This window comes from Hordeum vulgare, chromosome 4H (assembly GCF_904849725.1).
Source record: "Hordeum vulgare subsp. vulgare chromosome 4H, MorexV3_pseudomolecules_assembly, whole genome shotgun sequence".
NCBI classification, from domain to species: domain Eukaryota; kingdom Viridiplantae; phylum Streptophyta; class Magnoliopsida; order Poales; family Poaceae; genus Hordeum; species Hordeum vulgare.
Window position 1 is genome coordinate 247,309 of NC_058521.1, and position 23,944 is coordinate 271,252.

The following is a 23,944-nucleotide window of genomic DNA, read 5'->3' on the forward strand; positions in this document are numbered from 1 at the left end:
TTTTCCTTGTAATATAACAGCTTCAGTTTCTTCATCGGTTAAATTCTTGTGTTATTTTCATTCAGTCACAGCAACACCAAGCATGAGCAGTAGCAACCTGTTTCCTACCACCTCCTCTGCAGATTTACCAGAACAATATTATACCTTCATGCAATGCAGCAGCTCTTCCATGCCCTGCTCTACCTTCCCTTCCATGGTTATTATTGTTATCATTATCATCTTTACATCAGCCATATAGGCCTTGCCTACCTCTCAGGACTCGGGAACCACCGGAATAGCAGAACCCTTGGGCTTCGCCGCCGACTCCGCGAGAGACGGGCAGCTCCGCGGCCGCGAACGCATCTTGTCGCTCAGGGACCGCCTCCACTTCCTAGCCGTGTTTCTCTTGCCGCCGCCAGGGGCAGCGGCAGCGCAAGAGCGCGCCGTGTCAGGAACATGTGTAATATCAACCTTGGACAGGCTCCGCAAAGACTCTAGGTGTTTTCTCGGCGTGCTGCGGTTGCCATCCGGAAACCTGTTGCTCAGGCATTTGCTTAAGCCGGTGTGCACCATGATGCCGTCATCGCTCAGATAACCATTCTCCATACTGTCCCGCATGGCCAGGTCATCGTATTCCTCATCAGACCTGTTGCAGTCCTCGTCGACAGACCCTTCCATCTGCCAACCAAAACACCCACAGATGTGTATGTTCAGCAATTTTGGTTCCAACATTTTCTTTTCGAGTCAAAAAATGCAGGTGATAAATAAATAGACTGCCACGTCTCACCTCATCATGGTTTTCCTCGTGATCGTCTTCACTTAGGTCCTCATCACTCCCTGAATTAGGTGGAGCATCAGCTTCTTCGTCGTCGTCGTCATCACTGCCAGATGCTGCTCCGGACTCTTTAATCTATGAGTCCCCAATAAACAAAAGTATATCAGAAATTAAGAAAACAAGATCGATGGTGTTTCTCTCTTGTTCACTGACAGAAAGTTGTAGCAAGATCACACAAGTTCATGGTGCCAGATACGAAAAAGTTAAATTCCTTACCTCTTTATGATGTCCATCAGCCTTCTTAGGGGAGCCGCAGGATGAAGATGCAACATGACTGCTGCTGCTGCCTTCATTGCCATTGTTGATCCATGAGTCGTCGACACTTCCAGCTTGACTTGTGCAGCCTGTGTCTGTAGGCCACGCACTTATTCCAAAGGAGCCAAACTGGAGATTCACCGACTCCGCCCTTCCAATACTATTAATATTGAGAGGCCCGTATATTGGGTTTCCTAGAGATTTCTGGTCTCCGCCACCTTGGGAACCACTTTTTCCATCGCCATCGCTTGACTCAACAGGCCAAGCCTTTGAAACGGATCCATCCACATCAACGATGGCCATGAGTTTTCTTGACGACCCTAGGCGTTGGATTAATTTGAACATCCCCTTGGAGCTCATTGAGTTTGCAACGCACTGGTTTTTGTACTCTTCGTTTACAGCCGCTGCTGTGTTTGTGTCAGGGTTATACAAGTGCTCTCCGGTAGCTCGCCTGCGGAGGCAGCTAAAGACGGTGGCGTGGATGGAAGCCACGCTCCGGTCAACGTTGGTGTTGTTCACCTTGGGAACTAGGTATTTGTCAGCTCGGCTACAGAGGTACTCTTGGATGGTTCTAATGTTGTTGATGTATTTGACATACTTATTTTTGGTTGGGTCAAGTGTCATGTACTTTGCACGTACAGCAAACCTCTCGGTGTGCTTGCCCTCATTGGATATGTAGATCATAAAAGGAATTATTGATGGATGTTTCTTCATTAAGCCCATCTGAAATATTGGAATTATTTGACAACTTGATACTAAATACAACGGTGAATCATGAACTTATAATTCCACTTTGACTGAAAAAGAAACTGAATAAACACTGTTTTCGGCACAAATGGGAAGGGCAAGAATAGAAGGAAAATGTAGAGGGGAAACAGTTTTATGGTTTTCAGTAGCACGTACCACAAAATTAAGGCTCAAGTGAACACCCTCAACAACGACCGATTCTTTGCGATCTTCCCACGCGGTGATAAGCCGATCCAGACTGTCGATGACCATCTCACTCTGTGCTTTATAACCTTCTATGGCCATTTGTTTCTTCCCAATTGGCTTCTCTCCACTCCCCTCATAATCCATACCTGAGTTGCTTGAGACGCCCGAGCGTTTCTTTGCTTTCCGCCTGGCTTTTGCTTCGGAAACAGCTAGGGGATCGAGGCATTCACCTGCATGATAAGTGGATGCCCAGAGAAGGGGGTTTTCCTTCTCGTCAACAAAGCTCCGCATCATGTGGCGAATGGAATCTGTGGAAACTACAGTGGTGATCCCTAACCTGCTCCCCTGTTGAAGTTGATACATACATTGGAAAGCTTATTTATAATGAATGTTGAAAGCAGAAACTATAAAAACTGGGTGCACAGGGCATGCTCTGGTTCTGAAGAGATGTTAGTTTAGTGTTTCTGCTCGTAGGCCAAATTCACAGTACACCAACTAACTAGATAACCTAAATTCTACTGGTATAAGATGCTGTCTAAATTGATTTAGAAATGATTGCAGCAGCGGTATATAGAGTAATAATAATGCAAAAAAAAAAGGAAAAGAAGAAGAAGAAGAAGGATGTGTGTGTAGGTACCAGCAAAGTAGAAAGGGTGGACTTGCCGCAACCACTGGTTCCGCATAGAAGAACCGTGACGGACTCCTTTCGTTCTCGAATCCTGGGGAGAGAGATAAGTGAAGCAACAATATCAGATTCTGGTTCCCCTGACCCTGAGGTACCTAGCGATGTCAAAATTGAATTGAGATTTTTGCTCTGACAGACGGCTAGGCTACAACAACCTTGCTCTTGCTCTTGGTAGTATATGTGATGGACTACATACATACATACATATACATACTCTAGTACTACATACAGAAGCAGTGTGTGTGTGTGTGTGTGTGTTGATAATATGATGTAAATATGTAATCAAGAAAGAGGAATGTAGGTAGTGAGTAATATAAGAGTAAGAAAGATAGTGATGAGTTGCCTGGATGCGATGGTGAGGTGGTTCCTCTGGTTTGGGGCGAGGTACTTGTAGAGGGCGAGGGCCTGGCAGACGAGGTGGAGGAAGAGGTCCCTGGGGATGAGCACCGTCGTCCGCCGCTTGTACAGCTCGAACTGGAACTGCCGCGGGCTCGTGGCAGCGTCAGGGAGCTCGTAACGCTGCACCCCTCCTTGGCCGGAGCCGGAGCCGGACATGGCCATGAGCATCTCCATCTCCGCTGGGTCGCCGCGGACCACATCGAACACCCGCCGGCTAATCTTTTTTTTTTAATTTATTCATTCATTCATCAAAATCGAAACCGAAATCAGATCAGAGGGAACGGAATCGGATCGAATCGAAGAGGGGAAGAGGAGACCTACCTCGAATGCGTGCCTCGGCTTGCATCCCATGAGCTGGAGCGTGTTGTGGAGGAGGGATCGCGTGTAGCGGAAGGAGGAGGACCCGTTGTCGTCCACCACCACAATGTACAGGAGCTTGGCGTGGCCGGCCATGGCGACGGACGGAGGCGCGGCCGTGGAGAGGGGAAAAGTTGGGGTCTTTGATGATGAATGAATGAATGAATGAATGAATGTTTGATCTGGCGGTCGTCTCTTCTCTTGTTGGTTCAACGTTGGGGGCGGACACGACACGACACGACACCACGCGCACGGGCACACACACCCAACACACAAACTAAAAACAAACAAATTGGGGGCGGCTTCACCTGCCCACCAACCTCAAAACAAAACAGAATCCATCCATCCATTCATCCCACTTGCTTTGATGTTTTCTAACTATCGTTTTTTTAATACAGTACACACGCAAACGTTTATATACACACATATACATTCGTTCATATAAACGAATAGACGTATATATGATTAAGTTGTGTCTTTTTACTGTATAATTTCCGACGAATCCAATTTGTGAGGCCGATTTGTCAGATATGTGAATCGGTTGAATGAAAGGTAAATACATGCCCATTGATCCATGGACCTATTTGGACGGCGGCCCGAACCTACCAACCAGATTTTTCGGTGTGGACCAACCCCCCACCCCTGGGTTTCGATGGCGGACCGTCTTTCGTCACGCTTCACTTTATAGTTTTCACACTCGCGGGGTTAGCGAGTCCGTGACGGCAGACTTCCCCACCAATATTTTGGCGTCACTTTTAATTTTCACATTCGCATGCTAGAGAGTCTGTGGCGGCAAATTCCCCTGTCGATATTTTGGGTGCCCGGTCAAGCGCCATTCAAACAGACAATGGGTCTTTTAAACCGCCCTTGAGGCACCGACTATATGATCATAGGCGCACATCGAACACCCGCCAGCTATAAGATCATAGACTCCCCCGCCAATATTTCGGACTACATTGATCACCCGCCGGCTAATCACTTTCTCCCACAAGGCACATCGGCGCACCCCCTTCCTTGTTGGAGAACGAGAACGAGAACGATGCACATCTTCATCTTGCTCGAGTCCTTATACTTGTTTCTAGGCGGTTTAAAAACTAATTTATATATATATTATTAATTTTTGTGTTTTTATAATTGTTGATGATATTAATAAACTGGCAGACCTTTTCAAAAATAAAGTTTTCTTGTAAACTATTTGACACATTATTACTATCTAGTGTAATTCACACCATTTATTTTTATATCGTTCCGCAAAATTTCATAAGATTTTCTCGTTTGAGATCACCGAATGCCATGAAAACATTTTGATGTCATGAAAATATGTTATTAGATGTTGTATGTATGGTGCATGATAGAGCGTGGACATACTTAACCCACACGCATATGAAGCCGCTTTCTAAGAATGCATTTTAAACGCGTTTGAAAATGTCAAAAAATTCGAAACAAAATTCCATACATACATCCTCGCAACATGTGCACCTGGCACAAAGTTTTGTGGAAGGGTCTCTTTATATTTTGACTCCGCAAAAAACAAATTTCAGTGCTCCTAAATAGCGTTCTATGACATTATTGTTTGTCCTTTTTGTTGGGTGACGTAGCATAAATTCAAAAATTTCCTACGCATGTTCGGATCTTCCTATGGAGAGACCAGCAACGAGAGAGGGGTAAGAGCATCTTCGTACCTTTGAAGATCGCTAAGCGGAAGCGTTGCTAGAACGCGGTTGATGAAGTCGTACTCGCAGCAATTCCGATCTAGTGCCGAACAACGGCACCTCCGCGTTCAACACACGTGCGGCCCGGTGACGTCTCCCGCACCTTGATCCAGCAAGGAGGAGGGAGAGGTTGGGGAAGAAGACCAGCAACACGACGGCGTGGTGTTGGTGGAGAGACGAGGTCTCCCGGCAGGGCTTCGCCAAGCGCCGGCAGAGAGGAGGAGGAAGAAGTGCAGGGCTGCGCCGAGGGAGAGGGAAAACTGTGTCCTCCAAAGGCCAAAAGTGCCCACTATATATAGGGGAAGGGGAGAGGGGGGTGCCACCCCTAGGGTTCCCACCCTAGGGGGTGCGGCAGCCCTCCCAGATGGGGTTTGTGGCGGCCAGATGGGGAGGAGGGGGTGGCGCACCCCTCTGGTGGGCCTAAGGCCCACCTGAGTTAGGGTTCCCCCCCTCTTTTTCCTTCCCCTGCGCCATGGGCTGATTGGGGAGGCGCACCAGCCCAACTAGGGGCTGGTTCCCACCCCCACTTAGCCCATCTTACCTCTTGGGGTCGCAGCCCCCCTTCGGTGGTCCCCCGGGACGACCTCCGGTGGTCCCGGTGGTCCCGGTACGTTACCGGTGATGCCCGAAACACTTCCGGTGTCCGAAACCATCCGTCCTATATATCAATCTTTACCTCCGGACCATTCCGGAGCTCCTCGTGACGTCCGGGATCTCATCCGGGACTCCGAACAACTTTCGGTAATCTCGTATAACAATTCCCTATAACCCTAGCGTCATCGAACCTTAAGTGTGTAGACCCTACGGGTTCGGGAGACAGGCAGACATGACCGAGACACCTCTCTGGCCAATAACCATCAGCGGGGTCTGGATACCCATGGTGGCTCCCACTAGCTCCACGATGATCTCATCGGATGAACCACGATGTCAAGGATTCAATCAATCCCGTATACGATTCCCTTTGTCTGTCGGTATAGAACTTGCCCGAGATTCGATCGTCGGTATACCTATACCTTGTTCAATCTCGTTACCGGTAAGTCTCTTTACTCGTTCCGTAGCACGTCATCGTGTGACTAACTCCTTAGTCACATTGAGCTCATGATGATGTTCTACCGAGTGGGCCCAGAGATACCTCTCCGTCACACGGAGTGACAAATCCCGATCTCGATTCGTGCCAACCCAACAGACACTTTCGGAGGTACCCGTAGTGTACCTTTATAGTCACCCAGTTACGTTGTGACGTTTGATACACCCAAAGCACTCCTACGGTATCCGGGAGTTGCACGATCTCACGGTCGAAGGAAAAGATACTTGACATTAGAAAAGCATTAGCATACGAACAATACGATCTAGTGCTAGGCTTAGGATTGGGTCTTGTCCACCACATCATTCTCCCAATGATGTGATCCCGTTATCAATGACATCCAATGTCCATGATCAGGAAACCATGATCATCTATTGACTAACGAGCTAGCTAACTAGAGGCTTGCTAGGGACACATTGTGATCTATTCATTCACACATGTATTAGTGTTTCCTGTTAATACAATTATAGCATGAACGATAGACGATTATCATGAACAAGGAAATATGATAATAACCATTTTATTATTGCCTCTAGGGCATATTTCCAACAGTCTCCCACTTGCACTAGAGACAATAATCTAGTTACATTGTGATGTATCGAACACCCATAGCATTATGGTGTTGATCATGTTTTGCTCGTGGAAGAGGTTTAGTCAACGGGTCTGCAATATTCAGATCCGTGTGTACTTTACAAATATCTATCACTCCAGTTTGGACATGGTCCTGGATGGAGTTGTAGCGGCGCTTGATGTGCTTCGTCTTCCGGTGAAACCTGGGCTCTTTGGCTATGGCAATGGCTCCAGTATTATCACAGAAGAGTGTCATAGGACCCGACGCGCTTGGAACCACTCCAAGGTCGGTGATGAGCTCCTTCATCCAAATTCCTTCATGAGCCGCTTCTGAAGCAGCTATGTACTCCGCTTCACATGTAGATGCTGCCACGACTTCTTGCTTGCTGCTGCACCAGCTCACTGCCCCACCATTCAACACATATACGTATCCGGTTTGTGACTTAGAGTCATCCGGATCTGTGTCGAAGCTAGCATCGACGTAACCCTTTACGACGAGCTCTTCGTCACCTCCATAAACGAGAAACATTTCCTTAGTCCTTTTCAGGTACTTAAGGATATTCTTGACCGCTGTCCAGTGTTCCGTACCGGGATTACTTTGGTACCTCCCTACCAAGCTTATCGCAAGGTTTATATCAGGTCTGGTACACAGCATGGCATACATTAGAGAGCCCACGGCTGAAGCGTAGGGGACAGAACTCATCTTCTCTCTATCTGCTGCCGTGGTCGGCGACTGAGTCTTACTCAATCTCATACCTTGCAAAACTGGCAAGAACCCTTTCTTTGAGTTTTCCATATTGAATTTCTTCAATATCTTGTCAAGGTATGTACTTTGCGAAAGACCTATGAGGCGTCTCGATCTATCTCTATAGATTTTGATGCCTAATATGTATGCAGCTTCTCCAAGGTCCTTCATTGAAAAACTCTTATTCAAATAGGCCTTTATGCTCTCCAACATCTCTATATCATTCCCCATCAATAATATGTCATCCACATATAGTACGAGGAAAGCTACAGAGCTCCCACTCACTTTCTTGTATAGACAGGCTTCTCCATAAACCTGTATGAACCCAAACGCTTTAATCACCTCATTAAAGCGAATGTTCCAACTCCGAGATGCTTGCACCAGCCCATAGATGGAGCGCTGGAGCTTGCATACTTTGTTAGCACCTTTAGGATCAACAAAACCTTCTGGTTGCATCATATACAACTCTTCCTTAAGATTCCCGTTAAGGAATGCTGTTTTGACGTCCATTTGCCAAATTTCATAATCATAAAAGGCGGCAATTGCTAACATGATTCGGACTGATTTCAGCTTCGCTACGGGAGAGAAAGTCTCTTCATAGTCAACTCCTTGAATTTGTCGAAAACCCTTTGCGACAAGTCGAGCTTTGTAAACGGTTACATTACCGTTTGCATCAGTCTTCTTCTTGAAGATCCATTTATTTTCTATGGCTCGCCGGTCATCGGGCAAGTCCACCAAAGTCCATACTTTGTTCTCATACATGGATCCTATCTCGGATTTCATGGCCTCAAGCCATTTGTTGGAATCCGGGCCCGCCATCGCTTCTTCATAGTTCGAAGGTTCACCGTTGTCTAACAACATGATTTCCATCACAGGGTTGCCGTACCACTCTGTGCGGAGCGTACCCTTGTGGACCTTCGTGGTTCAGTAGTAACTTGATCCGAAGCTTCATGATCATCATCATTAACTTCCTCTTCAGTTGGTGTAGGCATCACAGGAACAACTTCTTGCGTTGCGCTACTTTCCTGTTCGAGAGGGGGTGTAATTACCTCATCAAGTTCTACCTTCCTCCCACTTACTTCTTTCGAGAGGAACTCTTTCTCTAGAAAGGATCCGTTCTTGGCAACAAAGGTTTTACCTTCGGATCTAAGATAGAAGGTATACCCAATAGTTTCCTTAGGGTATCCTATGAATACGCATTTCTCCGCTTTGGGTTCGAGCTTTTCTGGTTGAAGTTTCTTCACATAAGCATCGCAGACCCAAACTTTAAGAAACGACAACTTAGGTTTCTTGCCAAACCACAGTTCATACGGTGTCGTCTCAACGGATTTAGACGGTGCCCTATTTAAAGTGAATGCTGCAGTTTCTAATGCGTATCCCCAAAATGATAGCGGCAAGTCGGTGAGAGACATCATAGATCGTACCATATCTAATAAGGTGCGATTACGACGTTCAGACACTCCGTTGCGCTGCGGTGTGCCAGGCGGCGTTAGTTGTGAAACGATTCCACACTTTCTTAGGTGTGTGCCAAACTCGTGACTCAAATATTCTCCTCCACGATCAGATCGTAGACATTTTATTTTTCTGTCACGTTGATTCTCAACCTCACTCTGAAATTCCTTGAACTTTTCAAACGTCTCAGATTTGTGCTTCATCAAGTAGATATACCCATACCTACTCAAATCATCGGTGAGAGTGAGAACATAACGATAACCACCGCGAGCTTCGACGTTCATTGGACCACACACATCAGTATGTATTATTTCCAATAAGTCGGAGGCTCTCTCCATTATTCCTGAGAATGTAGTCTTAGTCATCTTGCCCATGAGGCACGGTTCGCATGTGTCAAATGATTCAAAGTCAAGAGACTCTAGCAGTCCATCAGTATGGAGCTTCTTCATGCGCTTAACGCCGATATGACCAAGGCGGCAGTGCCACAAGTATGCGGGACTATCATTATCAACTTTGCATCTTTTGGTACTCACACTATGAATATGTGTAACATCACGATCGAGATTCATCAAGAATAAACCATTCACCAGCGGAGCATGACCATAAAACATATCACTCATATAAATAGAACAACCATTATTCTCTGACTTAAATGAGTAGCCGTCTCGCATTAAGCAAGACCCTGATACAATGTTCATGCTTAAAGCTGGTACTAAATAACAATTATTAAGGTTTAAAACTAATCCCGACGGTAGATGTAGAGGTAGCGTGCCGACGGCGATCACATCGACCTTTGAACCATTCCCGACGCGCATCGTCACCTCGTCCTTGGCCAGTCTCCGCTTATTCCGCAGTTCCTGCTTTGAGTTGCAAATGTGAGCAACAGCACCGGTATCAAATACCCAGGAGCTACTACGAGCGCTGGTAAGGTACACATCAATAACATGTATATCATATATACCTTTAACGTTGCCGGCCTTCTTGTCCGCTAAGTATTTGGGGCAGTTCCGCTTCCAGTGACCTTTTCCCTTGCAGTAGAAGCTCTCAGTCTCAGGCTTGGGTCCATTCTTTTTCTTCTTCCCGGTATCTGGCTTACCGGGCGCGGCAACAGCTTTGCCGTCTTTCTTGAAGTTCTTCTTACCCCTGCCTTTCTTGAAACTAGTGGTCTTGTTGACCATCAACACTTGATGCTCCTTCTTGATTTCTACTTCTGCAGACTTGAGCATCGAGTACAACTCGGGAATGGTTTTCTCCATCCCTTGCATGTTGTAGTTGAGCACAAAGCCTTTGTAGCTTGGTGGGAGAGACTGGAGGATTCTGTCAATGATAGCATCATCCGGAAGTTCGACTCCAAGTGAAGTCAGACGACCGTGTAACCCAGACATTTTGAGTATGTGCTCACTGACAGAACTGTTCTCCTCCATCTTACAGCTGAAGAACTTGTCGGAGACTTCATATCTCTCGACACGGGCATGAGCTTGAAAAACTAGCTTCAGCTCTTGGAACATCTCATATGCCCCGTGTTGCTCAAAACGTCTTTGGAGCCCCGTTTCTAAACTGTATAACATGCCACACCTGACCAGAGAGTAGTCATCACTTCGCGCTTGCCAGACGTTTAGAACGTCCTGGGCTGCTGCGGGAGCGGGAGGGTCACCTAGCGGCGCATTAAGGACATAAGCCTTTTTAGCTGCTTCAAGGATGAGCTTCAGGTTGCGAACCCAGTCCGAATAGTTGCTACCATCATCTTTCAGCTTGTTTTTCTCTAGGAATGCGTTGAAGTTGAGGTTGACGTTGGACATCTACAATATTTATAAAGACAACTTTTAGACTAAGTTCATGACAATCAGGTTCATTTAATCAAATTAAGTATGAACTCCCACTTAAATCGACATCCCTCTAGTCATCTAAGTGTTACATGATCCATGTTGACTAACCCGTGTCCGATCATCACGTGAGACGGACTAGTCACCATGGTGAGCAACTCATGCTGATCGTATTCAACCATACGACTCATGTTCGACCTTTCGGTCTCTTGTACTCGAGGTCATGTCTGTACATGCTAAGCTCGTCGAGTCAACCTAGGTGTTTCGCGTGTGTAAATCTGGCTTACACCCGTTGTATGCGAACGTTAGAATCTATCACACCCGATCATCACGTGGTGCTTCGAGACAACGAACCTTCGCAACGGTGCACACTTAGGGGAATACGTTCTCGAAATTTTAGGAGGGATCATCTTATTATGCTACCGTCGTTCTAAGCAATAAGATGTAAAACATGATAAACATCACAATGCAATCATTTAGTGACATGATATGGCCATTATCATCTTTGCTCATTCGATCTCCATCTTCAGGCATCGCATGATCATCATCGTCACCGGCGTGACACCATGATCTCCATCATCATGATCTCCATCATCGTGTCTCCGTGAAGTCGTCACGCCAACTACTACTATCACTACTACTATGGCTAACCGTTAGCAATGAAGTAAAAGTAGCAAGCACATGGCGTTGCATCTCATACAATAAATTAAGACAACTCCTATGGCTCCTGCCGGTTGTCATACTCATCGACATGCAAGTCGTGAAACCTATTACAATAACATGATCATCTCATACATCATACATGCAACATCAGAACTTTGGCCATATCACATCACATGTCAAACCCTGCAAAAACAAGTTAGACGTCCTCTAATTGTTGTTGCAAGTTTTACGTGGCTGATTTGGGTTTCTAGCAAGAACGCCTTCTTACCTACGTGACAGCCACAACGATGATATGCCAAAGTTATTTACCCTTCATAAGGACCCTTTTCATCAAATCCAATCCGACTAGAGTAGGAGAGACAGACACCCGCTAGCCACCTTTATGCACGATGTGCATGTCTGTCGGTGGAACCAGTCTCACGTAAGCGTACGTGTAAGGTCGGTCCGGGCCGCTTCATCCCACAATACCGCCGGAAAAGAATAAGACTAGTAACGGCAAGCAAATTGACAAACCATCGCCCACAACTTTTGTGTTCTACTCGTGCATAGAATCTACGCATAGAAAACCTGGCTCTGATGCCACTGTTGGGTGACGTAGCATAAATTCAAAAATTTCCTACGCATGTTCAGATCTTCCTATGGAGAGACCAGCAACGAGAGAGGGGTAAGAGCATCTTCGTACCTTTGAAGATCGCTAAGCGGAAGCGTTGCTAGAACGCGGTTGATGGAGTCGTACTCGCAGCAATTCCGATCTAGTGCCGAACAACGGCACCTCCGCGTTCAACACACGTGCGGCCCGGTGACGTCTCCCGCACCTTGATCCAGCAAGGAGGAGGGAGAGGTTGGGGAAGAAGACCAGCAACACGACGGCGTGGTGTTGGTGGAGAGACGAGGTCTCCCGGCAGGGCTTCGCCAAGCGCCGGCAGAGAGGAGGAGGAAGAAGTGCAGGGCTGCGCCGAGGGAGAGGGAAAACTGTGTCCTCCAAAGGCCAAAAGTGCCCACTATATATAGGGGAAGGGGAGAGGGGGGTGCCACCCCTAGGGTTCCCACCCTAGGGGGTGCGGCAGCCCTCCCAGATGGGGTTTGTGGCGGCCAGATGGGGAGGAGGGGGTGGCGCACCCCTCTGGTGGGCCTAAGGCCCACCTGAGTTAGGGTTCCCCCCCTCTTTTTCCTTCCCCTGCGCCATGGGCTGATTGGGGAGGCGCACCAGCCCAACTAGGGGCTGGTTCCCACCCCCACTTAGCCCATCTTACCTCTTGGGGTCGCAGCCCCCCTTCGGTGGTCCCCCGGGACGACCTCCGGTGGTCCCGGTACGTTACCGGTGATGCCCGAAACACTTCCGGTGTCCGAAACCATCCGTCCTATATATCAATCTTTACCTCCGGACCATTCCGGAGCTCCTCGTGACGTCCGGGATCTCATCCGGGACTCCGAACAACTTTCGGTAATCTCGTATAACAATTCCCTATAACCCTAGCGTCATCGAACCTTAAGTGTGTAGACCCTACGGGTTCGGGAGACAGGCAGACATGACCGAGACACCTCTCTGGCCAATAACCATCAGCGGGGTCTGGATACCCATGGTGGCTCCCACTAGCTCCACGATGATCTCATCGGATGAACCACGATGTCAAGGATTCAATCAATCCCGTATACGATTCCCTTTGTCTGTCGGTATAGAACTTGCCCGAGATTCGATCGTCGGTATACCTATACCTTGTTCAATCTCGTTACCGGTAAGTCTCTTTACTCGTTCCGTAGCACGTCATCGTGTGACTAACTCCTTAGTCACATTGAGCTCATGATGATGTTCTACCGAGTGGGCCCAGAGATACCTCTCCGTCACACGGAGTGACAAATCCCGATCTCGATTCGTGCCAACCCAACAGACACTTTCGGAGGTACCCGTAGTGTACCTTTATAGTCACCCAGTTACGTTGTGACGTTTGATACACCCAAAGCACTCCTACGGTATCCGGGAGTTGCACGATCTCACGGTCGAAGGAAAAGATACTTGACATTAGAAAAGCATTAGCATACGAACAATACGATCTAGTGCTAGGCTTAGGATTGGGTCTTGTCCACCACATCATTCTCCCAATGATGTGATCCCGTTATCAATGACATCCAATGTCCATGATCAGGAAACCATGATCATCTATTGACTAACGAGCTAGCTAACTAGAGGCTTGCTAGGGACACATTATGATCTATTCATTCACACATGTATTAGTGTTTCCTGTTAATACAATTATAGCATGAACGATAGACGATTATCATGAACAAGGAAATATGATAATAACCATTTTATTATTGCCTCTAGGGCATATTTCCAACACTTTTTGCATAGATCAAACAAAAAGTTGTTTTTTGCATGAAATTTACTGTACGCACGTAGACTGTGAAGAAGAATGCAGCGAATTTTTTTCACAACTTTTAGGAAACTATAAACATGGGGTTTTTCAAAGGGGTTCGTGTGCCTACAGATTCATCCATGATTTTCCCATGCATAATAGTATTTAAAAAGCTTGTACAAATGTTTTCAAAAAAATTTCAAGACTTGTGTACACTTTAGTAAGGAGCCCTACTATTGGTGTGCCTTGTGTACACTGTACAGCCTATGGGTGAGCATGGTTTGATGTGCACTATGCCCTCACGTACGTAACGCTTTGTCTTTGAGGATGGTCGGCCTTGGCGGGGGACGGCGTGGCCAGCGACGGCACGACGCGCAGCGGAGAGCACCAAGCCTGGCCCCTCCGTCTAATGGTGCTCTACTCCTTTTTGCTCCTGTCCCGTTGTAGCGGCGGGCAATCTCATTCATTTCCCACCCAACCCATATGATATGAGGAGCCCAATTTCGTCCTGCATTTTCGATTTCGATCGTCCATCCATCTTCCTCACTCCAGTTTTGTTTTCTGCTCAATTTACCCCTAATTTTTGTTCAATCATGATTCATGATCCAACAATTTAATTTGGCCTTGCGCAGTTGACGAGTGATCACTCCATGCGCAGTTGACGAGTGATCATCATGATGCCCACCCATGCACCCTCCCCTCCAAGTCCATGCCGATGCTCTACCTCCTTCTCCTCTCGGATCGGATGCCGCAACACGTCCATCGTTCGCTGCTCTGCCTCCTTCTCCTCTCGGATCGGATGCCGCAACACGTCCATCGCTCGATGCTCTGCCTCCTTCTCCTCTCGGATCGGATGCCGAAACACGTCCATCGCTCGATGCTCTGCCTCCTTCTCCTCTCGGATCGGATGCCGCAACACGTCCATCGCTCGCTGCTCTGCCTCCTTCTCCTCTTGGATCGGATGCCGCAACACGTCCATCGCTCGCTGCTCTGCCTCCTTCTCCTCTCGGATCGGATGCCGCAACACGTCCATCGCTCGATGCTCTGCCTCCTTCTCCTCTCGGATCGGATGCCGAAACACGTCCATCGCTCGATGCTCTGCCTCCTTCTCCTCTCGGATCGGATGCCGCAACAAGTCCATCGCTCGCTGCTCTGCCTCCTTCTCCTCTCGGATCGGATGCCGCAACACGTCCATCGCTCGCTGCTCTGCCTCCTTCTCCTCTCGGATCGGATGCCGCAACACGTCCATCGCTCGCTGCTCTGCCTCCTTCTCCTCTCGGATCGGATGCCGCAACACGTCCATCGCTCGATGCTATGGCTCCTTCTCCTCTCGGATCGGATGCCGCAACACGTCCATCGCTCGATGCTCTGCCTCCTTCTCCTCTCGGATCGGATGCCGCAACACGTCCATCGCTCGCTGCTCTGCCTCCTTCTCCTCTCGGATCGGATGCCGCAACACGTCCATCGCTCGCTGCTCTGCCTCCTTCTCCTCTCGGATCGGATGCCGCAACACGTCCATCGCTCGATGCTCTGCCTCCTTCTCCTCTCGGATCGGATGCCGCAACACGTCCATCGCTCGCTGCTATGGCTCCTTCTCCTCTCGGATCGGATGCCGCAACACGTCCATCGCTCGATGCTCTGCCTCCTTCTCCTCTCGGATCGGATGCCGCAACACGTCCATCGCTCGATGCTCTGCCTCCTTCTCCTCTCGGATCGGATGCCGCAACACGTCCATCGCTCGATGCTATGGCTCCTTCTCCTCTCGGATCGGATGCCGCAACACGTCCATCGCTCGCTGCTCTGCCTCCTTCTCCTCTCGGATCGGATGCCGCAACACGTCCATCGCTCGATGCTCTGCCTCCTTCTCCTCTCGGATCGGATGCCGAAACACGTCCATCGCTCGATGCTCTGCCTCCTTCTCCTCTCGGATCGGATGCCGAAAGACGTCCATCGCTCGATGCTCTGCCTCCTTCTCCTCTCGGATCGGATGCCGCAACACGTCCATCGCTCGCTGCTCTGCCTCCTTCTCCTCTCGGATCGGATGCCGCAACACGTCCATCGCTCGCTGCTCTGCCTCCTTCTCCTCTCGGATCGGATGCCGCAACACGTCCATCGCTCGCTGCTCTGCCTCCTTCTCCTCTCGGATCGGATGCCGCAACACGTCCATCGCTCGCTGCTCTGCCTCCTTCTCCTCTCGGATCGGATGCCGCAACACGTCCATCGCTCGCTGCTCTGCCTCCTTCTCCTCTCGGATCGGATGCCGCAACACGTCCATCGCTCGATGCTCTGCCTCCTTCTCCTCTCGGCTCGGATGCCGCAACACGTCCATCGCTCGCTGCTCTGCCTCCTTCTCCTCTCGGATCGGATGCCGCAACACGTCCATCGCTCGCTGCTCTGCCTCCTTCTCCTCTCGGATCGGATGCCCCAACACGTCCATCGCTCGATGCTCTGCCTCCTTCTCCTCTCGGATCGGATGCCGAAACACGTCCATCGCTCGATGCTCTGCCTCCTTCTCCTCTCGGATCGGATGCCGCAACACGTCCATCGCTCGCTGCTCTGCCTCCTTCTCCTCTCGGATCGGAGGCCGCAACACGTCCATCGCTCGATGCTCTGCCTCCTTCTCCTCTCGGATCGGATGCCGCAACACGTCCATCGCTCGATGCTATGGCTCCTTCTCTCGGATCGGATGCCGCAACACGTCCATCGCTCGCTGCTCTGCCTCCTTCTCCTCTCGGATCGGATGCCGCAACACGTCCATCGCTCGCTGCTCTGCCTCCTTCTCCTCTCGGATCGGATGCCGCAACACGTCCATCGCTCGCTGCTCTGCCTCCTTCTCCTCTCGGATCGGATGCCGCAACACGTCCATCGCTCGATGCTCTGCCTCCTTCTCCTCTCGGATCGGATGCCGAAACACGTCCATCGCTCGATGCTCTGCCTCCTTCTCCTCTCGGATCGGATGCCGAAACACGTCCATCGCTCGATGCTCTGCCTCCTTCTCCTCTCGGATCGGATGCCGCAACACGTCCATCGCTCGCTGCTCTGCCTCCTTCTCCTCTCGGATCGGATGCCGCAACACGTCCATCGCTCGATGCTCTGCCTCCTTCTCCTCTCGGATCGGATGCCGCAACACGTCCATCGCTCGATGCTCTGCCTCCTTCTCCTCTCGGATCGGATGCCGCAACACGTCCATCGCTCGCTGCTCTGCCTCCTTCTCCTCTCGGATCGGATGCCGCAACACGTCCATCGCTCGCTGCTCTGCCTCCTTCTCCTCTCGGATCGGATGCCCCAACACGTCCATCGCTCGATGCTCTGCCTCCTTCTCCTCTCGGATCGGATGCCGAAACACGTCCATCGCTCGATGCTCTGCCTCCTTCTCCTCTCGGATCGGATGCCGCAACACGTCCATCGCTCGCTTCTCTGCCTCCTTCTCCTCTCGGATCGGATGCCGCAACACGTCCATCGCTCGATGCTCTGCCTCCTTCTCCTCTCGGATCGGATGCCGCAACACGTCCATCGCTCGATGCTCTGCCTCCTTCTCCTCTCGGATCGGATGCCGCAACACGTCCATCGTTCGATGCTCTGCCTCCTTCTCCTCTCGGATCGGATGCCGAAACACGTCCATCGCTCGCTGCTCTGCCTCCTTCTCCTCTCGGATCGGATGCCGCAACACGTCCATCGCTCGCTGCTCTGCCTCCTTCTCCTCTCGGATCGGATGCCGCAACACGTCCATCGCTCGCTGCTCTGCCTCCTTCTCCTCTCGGATCGGATGCCGCAACACGTCCATCGCTCGATGCTATGGCTCCTTCTCCTCTCGGATCGGATGCCGCAACACGTCCAACGCTCGCTGCTATGGCTCCTTCTCCTCTCGGATCGGATGCCGCAACACGTCCATCGCTCGATGCTCTGCCTCCTTCTCCTCTCGGATCGGATGCCGCAACACGTCCATCGCTCGATGCTCTGCCTCCTTCTCCTCTCGGATCGGATGCCGCAACACGTCCATCGCTCGATGCTCTGCCTCCTTCTCCTCTCGGATTGGATGCCGCAACACGTCCATCGCTCGATGCTCTGCCTCCTTCTCCTCTCGGATCGGATGCCGCAACACGTCCATCGCTCGATGCTCTGCCTCCTTCTCCTCTCGGATCGGATGCCGCAACACGTCCATCGCTCGCTGCTCTGCCTCCTTCTCCTCTCGGATCGGAGGCCGCAACACGTCCATCGCTCGATGCTCTGCCTCCTTCTCCTCTCGGATCGGATGCCGCAACACGTCCATCGCTCGATGCTATGGCTCCTTCTCCTCTTGGATCGGATGCCGCAACACGTCCATCGCTCGCTGCTCTGCCTCCTTCTCCTCTCGGATCGGATGCCGCAACACGTCCATCGCTCGCTGCTCTGCCTCCTTCTCCTCTCGGATCGGATGCCGCAACACGTCCATCGCTCGCTGCTCTGCCTCCTTCTCCTCTCGGATCGGATGCCGCAACACGTCCATCGCTCGATGCTCTGCCTCCTTCTCCTCTCGGATCGGATGCCGAAACACGTCCATCGCTCGATGCTCTGCCTCCTTCTCCTCTCGGATCGGATGCCGCAACACGTCCATCGCTCGATGCTCTGCCTCCTTCTCCTCTCGGATCGGATGCCGCAACACGTCCATCGATCGCTGCTCTGCCTCCTTCTCCTCTCGGATCGGATGCCGCAACACTTTCATCGCTCGCTGCTTTGCCTCCTTCTCCTCTCGGATCGGATGCCGCAACACGTCCATCGCTCGCTGCTCTGCCTCCTTCTCCTCTCGGATCGGATGCCGCAACACGTCCATCGCTCGATGCTCTGCCTCCTTCTCCTCTCGGATCGGATGCCGCAACACGTCCATCGCTCGATGCTATGGCTCCTTCTCCTCTCGGATCGGATGCCGCAACACGTCCAACGCTCGCTGCTATGGCTCCTTCTCCTCTCGGATCGGATGCCGCAACACGTCCATCGCTCGATGCTCTGCCTCCTTCTCCTCTCGGATCGGATGCCGCAACACGTCCATCGCTCGCTGCTCTGCCTCCTTCTCCTCTCGGATCGGATGCCGCAACACGTCCATCGCTCGATGCTCTGCCTCCTTCTCCTCTCGGATCGGATGCCGCAACACGTCCATCGCTCGATGCTATGGCTCCTTCTCCTCTCGGATCGGATGCCGCAACACCTCCATCGCTCGCTGCTCTGCCTCCTTCTCCTCTCGGATCGGATGCCGCAACACGTCCATCGCTCGCTGCTCTGCCTCCTTCTCCTCTCGGATCGGATGCCGCAACACGTCCATCGCTCGATGCTCTGCCTCCTTCTCCTCTCGGATCGGATGCCGCAACACGTCCATCGCTCGATTCTATGGCTCCTTCTCCTCTCGGATCGGATGCCGCAACACGTCCATCGCTCGATGCTATGGCTCCTTCTCCTCTCGGATCGGATGCCGCAACACGTCCATCGCTCGCTGCTCTGCCTCCTTCTCCTCTCGGATCGGATGCCGCAACACGTCCATCGCTCGATGCTCTGCCTCCTTCTCCTCTTGGATCGGATGCCGCAACACGTCCATCGCTCGATGCTCTGCCTCCTTCTCCTCTCGGATCGGATGCCGAAACACGTCCATCGCTCGATGCTCTGCCTCCTTCTCCTCTCGGATCGGATGCCGCAACACGTCCATCGCTCGCTGCTCTGCCTCCTTCTCCTCTCGGATCGGATGCCGCAACACGTCCATCGCTCGATGCTCTGCCTCCTTCTCCTCTCGGATCGGATGCCGCAACACGTCCATCGCTCGATGCTCTGCCTCCTTCTCCTCTCGGATCGGATGCCGAAACACGTCCATCGCTCGATGCTCTGCCTCCTTCTCGTCTCGGATCGGATGCCGCAACACGTCCATCGCTCGCTGCTCTGCCTCCTTCTCCTCTCGGATCGGATGCCGCAACACGTCCATCGCTCGCTGCTCTGCCTCCTTCTCCTCTCGGATCGGATGCCGCAACACGTCCATCGCTCGCTGCTGTGCCTCCTTCTCCTCTCGGATCGGATGCCGCAACACGTCCATCGCTCGATGCTCTGCCTCCTTCTCCTCTCGGATCGGATGCCGCAACACGTCCATCGCTCGCTGCTCTGCCTCCTTCTCCTCTCGGATCGGATGCCGCAACACGTCCATCGCTCGCTGCTCTGCCTCCTTCTCCTCTCGGATCGGATGCCGCAACACGTCCATCGCTCGATGCTCTGCCTCCTTCTCCTCTCGGATCGGATGCCGAAACACGTCCATCGCTCGCTGCTCTGCCTCCTTCTCCTCTCGGATCGGATGCCGCAACACGCCCATCGCTCGCTGCTCTGCCTCCTTCTCCTCTCGGATCGGATGCCGCAACACGTCCATCGCTCGCTGCTCTGCCTCCTTCTCCTCTCGGATCGGATGCCGCAACACGTCCATCGCTCGATGCTCTGCCTCCTTCTCCTCTCGGATCGGATGCCGCAACACGTCCATCGCTCGATGCTATGGCTCCTTCTCCTCTCGGATCGGATGCCGCAACACGTCCATCGCTCGATGCTATGGCTCCTTCTCCTCTCGGATCGGATGCCGCAACACGTCCATCGCTCGATGCTCTGCCTCCTTCTCCTCTCGGATCGGATGCCGCAACACGTCCATCGCTCGATGCTCTGCCTCCTTCTCCTCTCGGATCGGATGCCGCAACACGTCCATCGCTCGATGCTCTGCCTCCTTCTCCTCTCGGATCGGATGCCGCAACACGTCCATCGCTCGATGCTATGGCTCCTTCTCCTCTCGGATCGGATGCCGCAACACGTCCATCGCTCGCTGCTCTGCCTCCTTCTCCTCTCGGATCGGATGCCGCAACACGTCCATCGCTCGCTGCTCTGCCTCCTTCTCCTCTCGGATCGGATGCCGCAACACGTCCATCGCTCGATGCTCTGCCTCCTTCTCCTCTCGGATCGGATGCCGCAACACGTCCATCGCTCGATGCTATGGCTCCTTCTCCTCTCGGATCGGATGCCGCAACACGTCCATCGCTCGATGCTCTGCCTCCTTCTCCTCTCGGATCGGATGCCGCAACACGTCCATCGCTCGATGCTCTGCCTCCTTCTCCTCTCGGATCGGATGCCGCAACACGTCCATCGCTCGATGCTCTGCCTCCTTCTCCTCTCGGATCGGATGCCGCAACACGTCCATCGCTCGATGCTATGGCTCCTTCTCCTCTCGGATCGGATGCCGCAACACGTCCATCGCTCGCTGCTCTGCCTCCTTCTCCTCTCGGATCGGATGCCGCAACACGTCCATCGCTCGCTGCTCTGCCTCCTTCTCCTCTCGGATCGGATGCCGCAACACGTCCATCGCTCGATGCTCTGCCTCCTTCTCCTCTCGGATCGGATGCCGCAACACGTCCATCGCTCGATGCTCTGCCTCCTTCTCCTCTCGGATCGGATGCCGAAACACGTCAATCGCTCGCTGCTCTGGCTCCTTCTCCTCTCGGATCGGATGCCGCAACACGTCCATCGCTCAATGCTCTGCCTCCTTCTCCTCTCGGATCGGATGCCGCAACACGTCCATCGCTCGATGCTCTGCCTCCTTCTCCTCTCGGATCGGATGCCGCAACACGTCCATCGCTCGATGCTCTGCCTCCTTCTCCTCTCGGATCGGATGCCGAAACACGTCCATCGCTCGCTGCTCTGCCTCCTTCTCCTCTCGGATCGGATGCCGCAACACGTCCATCGCTCGCTGCTCTGCCTCCTTCTCCTCTCGGATCGGATGCCGCAACACGTCCATCGCTCGCTGCTCTGCCTCCTTCTCCTCTCGGATCGGATGCCGCAACACGTCCATCGCTCGCTGCTCTGCCTCCTTCTCCTCTCGGATCGGATGCCGCAACACGTCCATCGCTCGATGCTCTGCCTCCTTCTCCTCTCGGATCGGATGCCGCAACACGTCCATCGCTCGATGCTCTGCTCCTTCTCCTCTCGGATCGGATGCCGAAACACGTCCATCGCTCGATGCTCTGCCTCCTTCTCCTCTCGGATCGGATGCCGCAACACGTCCATCGCTCGCTGCTCTGCCTCCTTCTCCTCTCGGATCGGATGCCGCAACACGTCCATCGCTCGCTGCTCTGCCTCCTTCTCCTCTCGGATCGGATGCCGCAACACGTCCATCGCTCGATGCTCTGCCTCCTTCTCCTCTCGGATCGGATGCCGAAACACGTCCATCGCTCGATGCTCTGCCTCCTTCTCCTCTCGGATCGGATGCCGCAACTCGTCCATCGCTCGATGCTCTGCCTCCTTCTCCTCTCGGATCGGATGCCGCAACACGTCCATCGCTCGATGCTATGGCTCCTTCTCCTCTCGGATCGGATGCCGCAACACGTCCATCGCTCGCTGCTATGGCTCCTTCTCCTCTCGGATCGGATGCCGCAACACGTCCATCGCTCGATGCTCTGCCTCCTTCTCCTCTCGGATCGGATGCCGCAACACGTCCATCGCTCGATGCTCTGCCTCCTTCTCCTCTCGGATCGGATGCCGCAACACGTCCATCGCTCGATGCTCTGCCTCCTTCTCCTCTCGGATCGGATGCCGCAACACGTCCATCGTTCGATGCTCTGCCTCCTTCTCCTCTCGGATCGGATGCCGAAACACGTCCATCGCTCGCTGCTCTGCCTCCTTCTCCTCTCGGATCGGATGCCGCAACACGTCCATCGCTCGCTGCTCTGCCTCCTTCTCCTCTCGGATCGGATGCCGCAACACGTCCATCGCTCGCTGCTCTGCCTCCTTCTCCTCTCGGATCGGATGCCGCAACACGTCCATCGCTCGATGCTATGGCTCCTTCTCCTCTCGGATCGGATGCCGCAACACGTCCAACGCTCGCTGCTATGGCTCCTTCTCCTCTCGGATCGGATGCCGCAACACGTCCATCGCTCGATGCTCTGCCTCCTTCTCCTCTCGGATCGGATGCCGCAACACGTCCATCGCTCGATGCTCTGCCTCCTTCTCCTCTCGGATCGGATGCCGCAACACGTCCATCGCTCGATGCTCTGCCTCCTTCTCCTCTCGGATCGGATGCCGCAACACGTCCATCGCTCGATGCTCTGCCTCCTTCTCCTCTCGGATCGGATGCCGCAACACGTCCATCGCTCGATGCTCTGCCTCCTTCTCCTCTCGGATCGGATGCCGCAACACGTCCATCGCTCGCTGCTCTGCCTCCTTCTCCTCTCGGATCGGAGGCCGCAACACGTCCATCGCTCGATGCTCTGCCTCCTTCTCCTCTCGGATCGGATGCCGCAACACGTCCATCGCTCGATGCTATGGCTCCTTCTCCTCTTGGATCGGATGCCGCAACACGTCCATCGCTCGCTGCTCTGCCTCCTTCTCCTCTCGGATCGGATGCCGCAACACGTCCATCGCTCGCTGCTCTGCCTCCTTCTCCTCTCGGATCGGATGCCGCAACACGTCCATCGCTCGCTGCTCTGCCTCCTTCTCCTCTCGGATCGGATGCCGCAACACGTCCATCGCTCGATGCTCTGCCTCCTTCTCCTCTCGGATCGGATGCCGAAACACGTCCATCGCTCGATGCTCTGCCTCCTTCTCCTCTCGGATCGGATGCCGCAACACGTCCATCGCTCGATGCTCTGCCTCCTTCTCCTCTCGGATCGGATGCCGCAACACGTCCATCGATCGCTGCTCTGCCTCCTTCTCCTCTCGGATCGGATGCCGCAACACTTTCATCGCTCGCTGCTTTGCCTCCTTCTCCTCTCGGATCGGATGCCGCAACACGTCCATCGCTCGCTGCTCTGCCTCCTTCTCCTCTCGGATCGGATGCCGCAACACGTCCATCGCTCGATGCTCTGCCTCCTTCTCCTCTCGGATCGGATGCCGCAACACGTCCATCGCTCGATGCTATGGCTCCTTCTCCTCTCGGATCGGATGCCGCAACACGTCCAACGCTCGCTGCTATGGCTCCTTCTCCTCTCGGATCGGATGCCGCAACACGTCCATCGCTCGATGCTCTGCCTCCTTCTCCTCTCGGATCGGATGCCGCAACACGTCCATCGCTCGCTGCTCTGCCTCCTTCTCCTCTCGGATCGGATGCCGCAACACGTC

At 52.6% G+C, this 23,944-nt stretch overlaps 1 protein-coding gene across 2 annotated transcripts; it reads right to left on the minus strand.

Annotated features, from left to right (window-relative positions):
* Window positions 1–3,711, minus strand: LOC123446788 (P-loop NTPase domain-containing protein LPA1 homolog). 2 transcript variants are annotated; one of them, XM_045123331.1, is made up of 8 exons: window positions 3,408–3,616; window positions 3,031–3,305; window positions 2,640–2,721; window positions 2,340–2,347; window positions 1,973–2,232; window positions 1,031–1,792; window positions 767–889; window positions 1–657 (listed from the first exon to the last, which is right to left on the minus strand). In XM_045123331.1, the coding sequence occupies exons 2-8, from the start codon at window positions 3,284–3,286 to the stop codon at window positions 253–255; spliced, it is 1,896 nt and encodes a 631-aa protein (XP_044979266.1). In that variant the 5' UTR covers window positions 3,287–3,305; window positions 3,408–3,616; the 3' UTR covers window positions 1–252. The 2 variants fall into 2 exon arrangements, with proteins under 2 accessions (XP_044979266.1, XP_044979265.1); XM_045123330.1 differs by having other exon boundaries at window positions 1,973–2,347; window positions 3,408–3,711.
* Window positions 3,712–23,944: the final 20,233 nt, after the last annotated feature.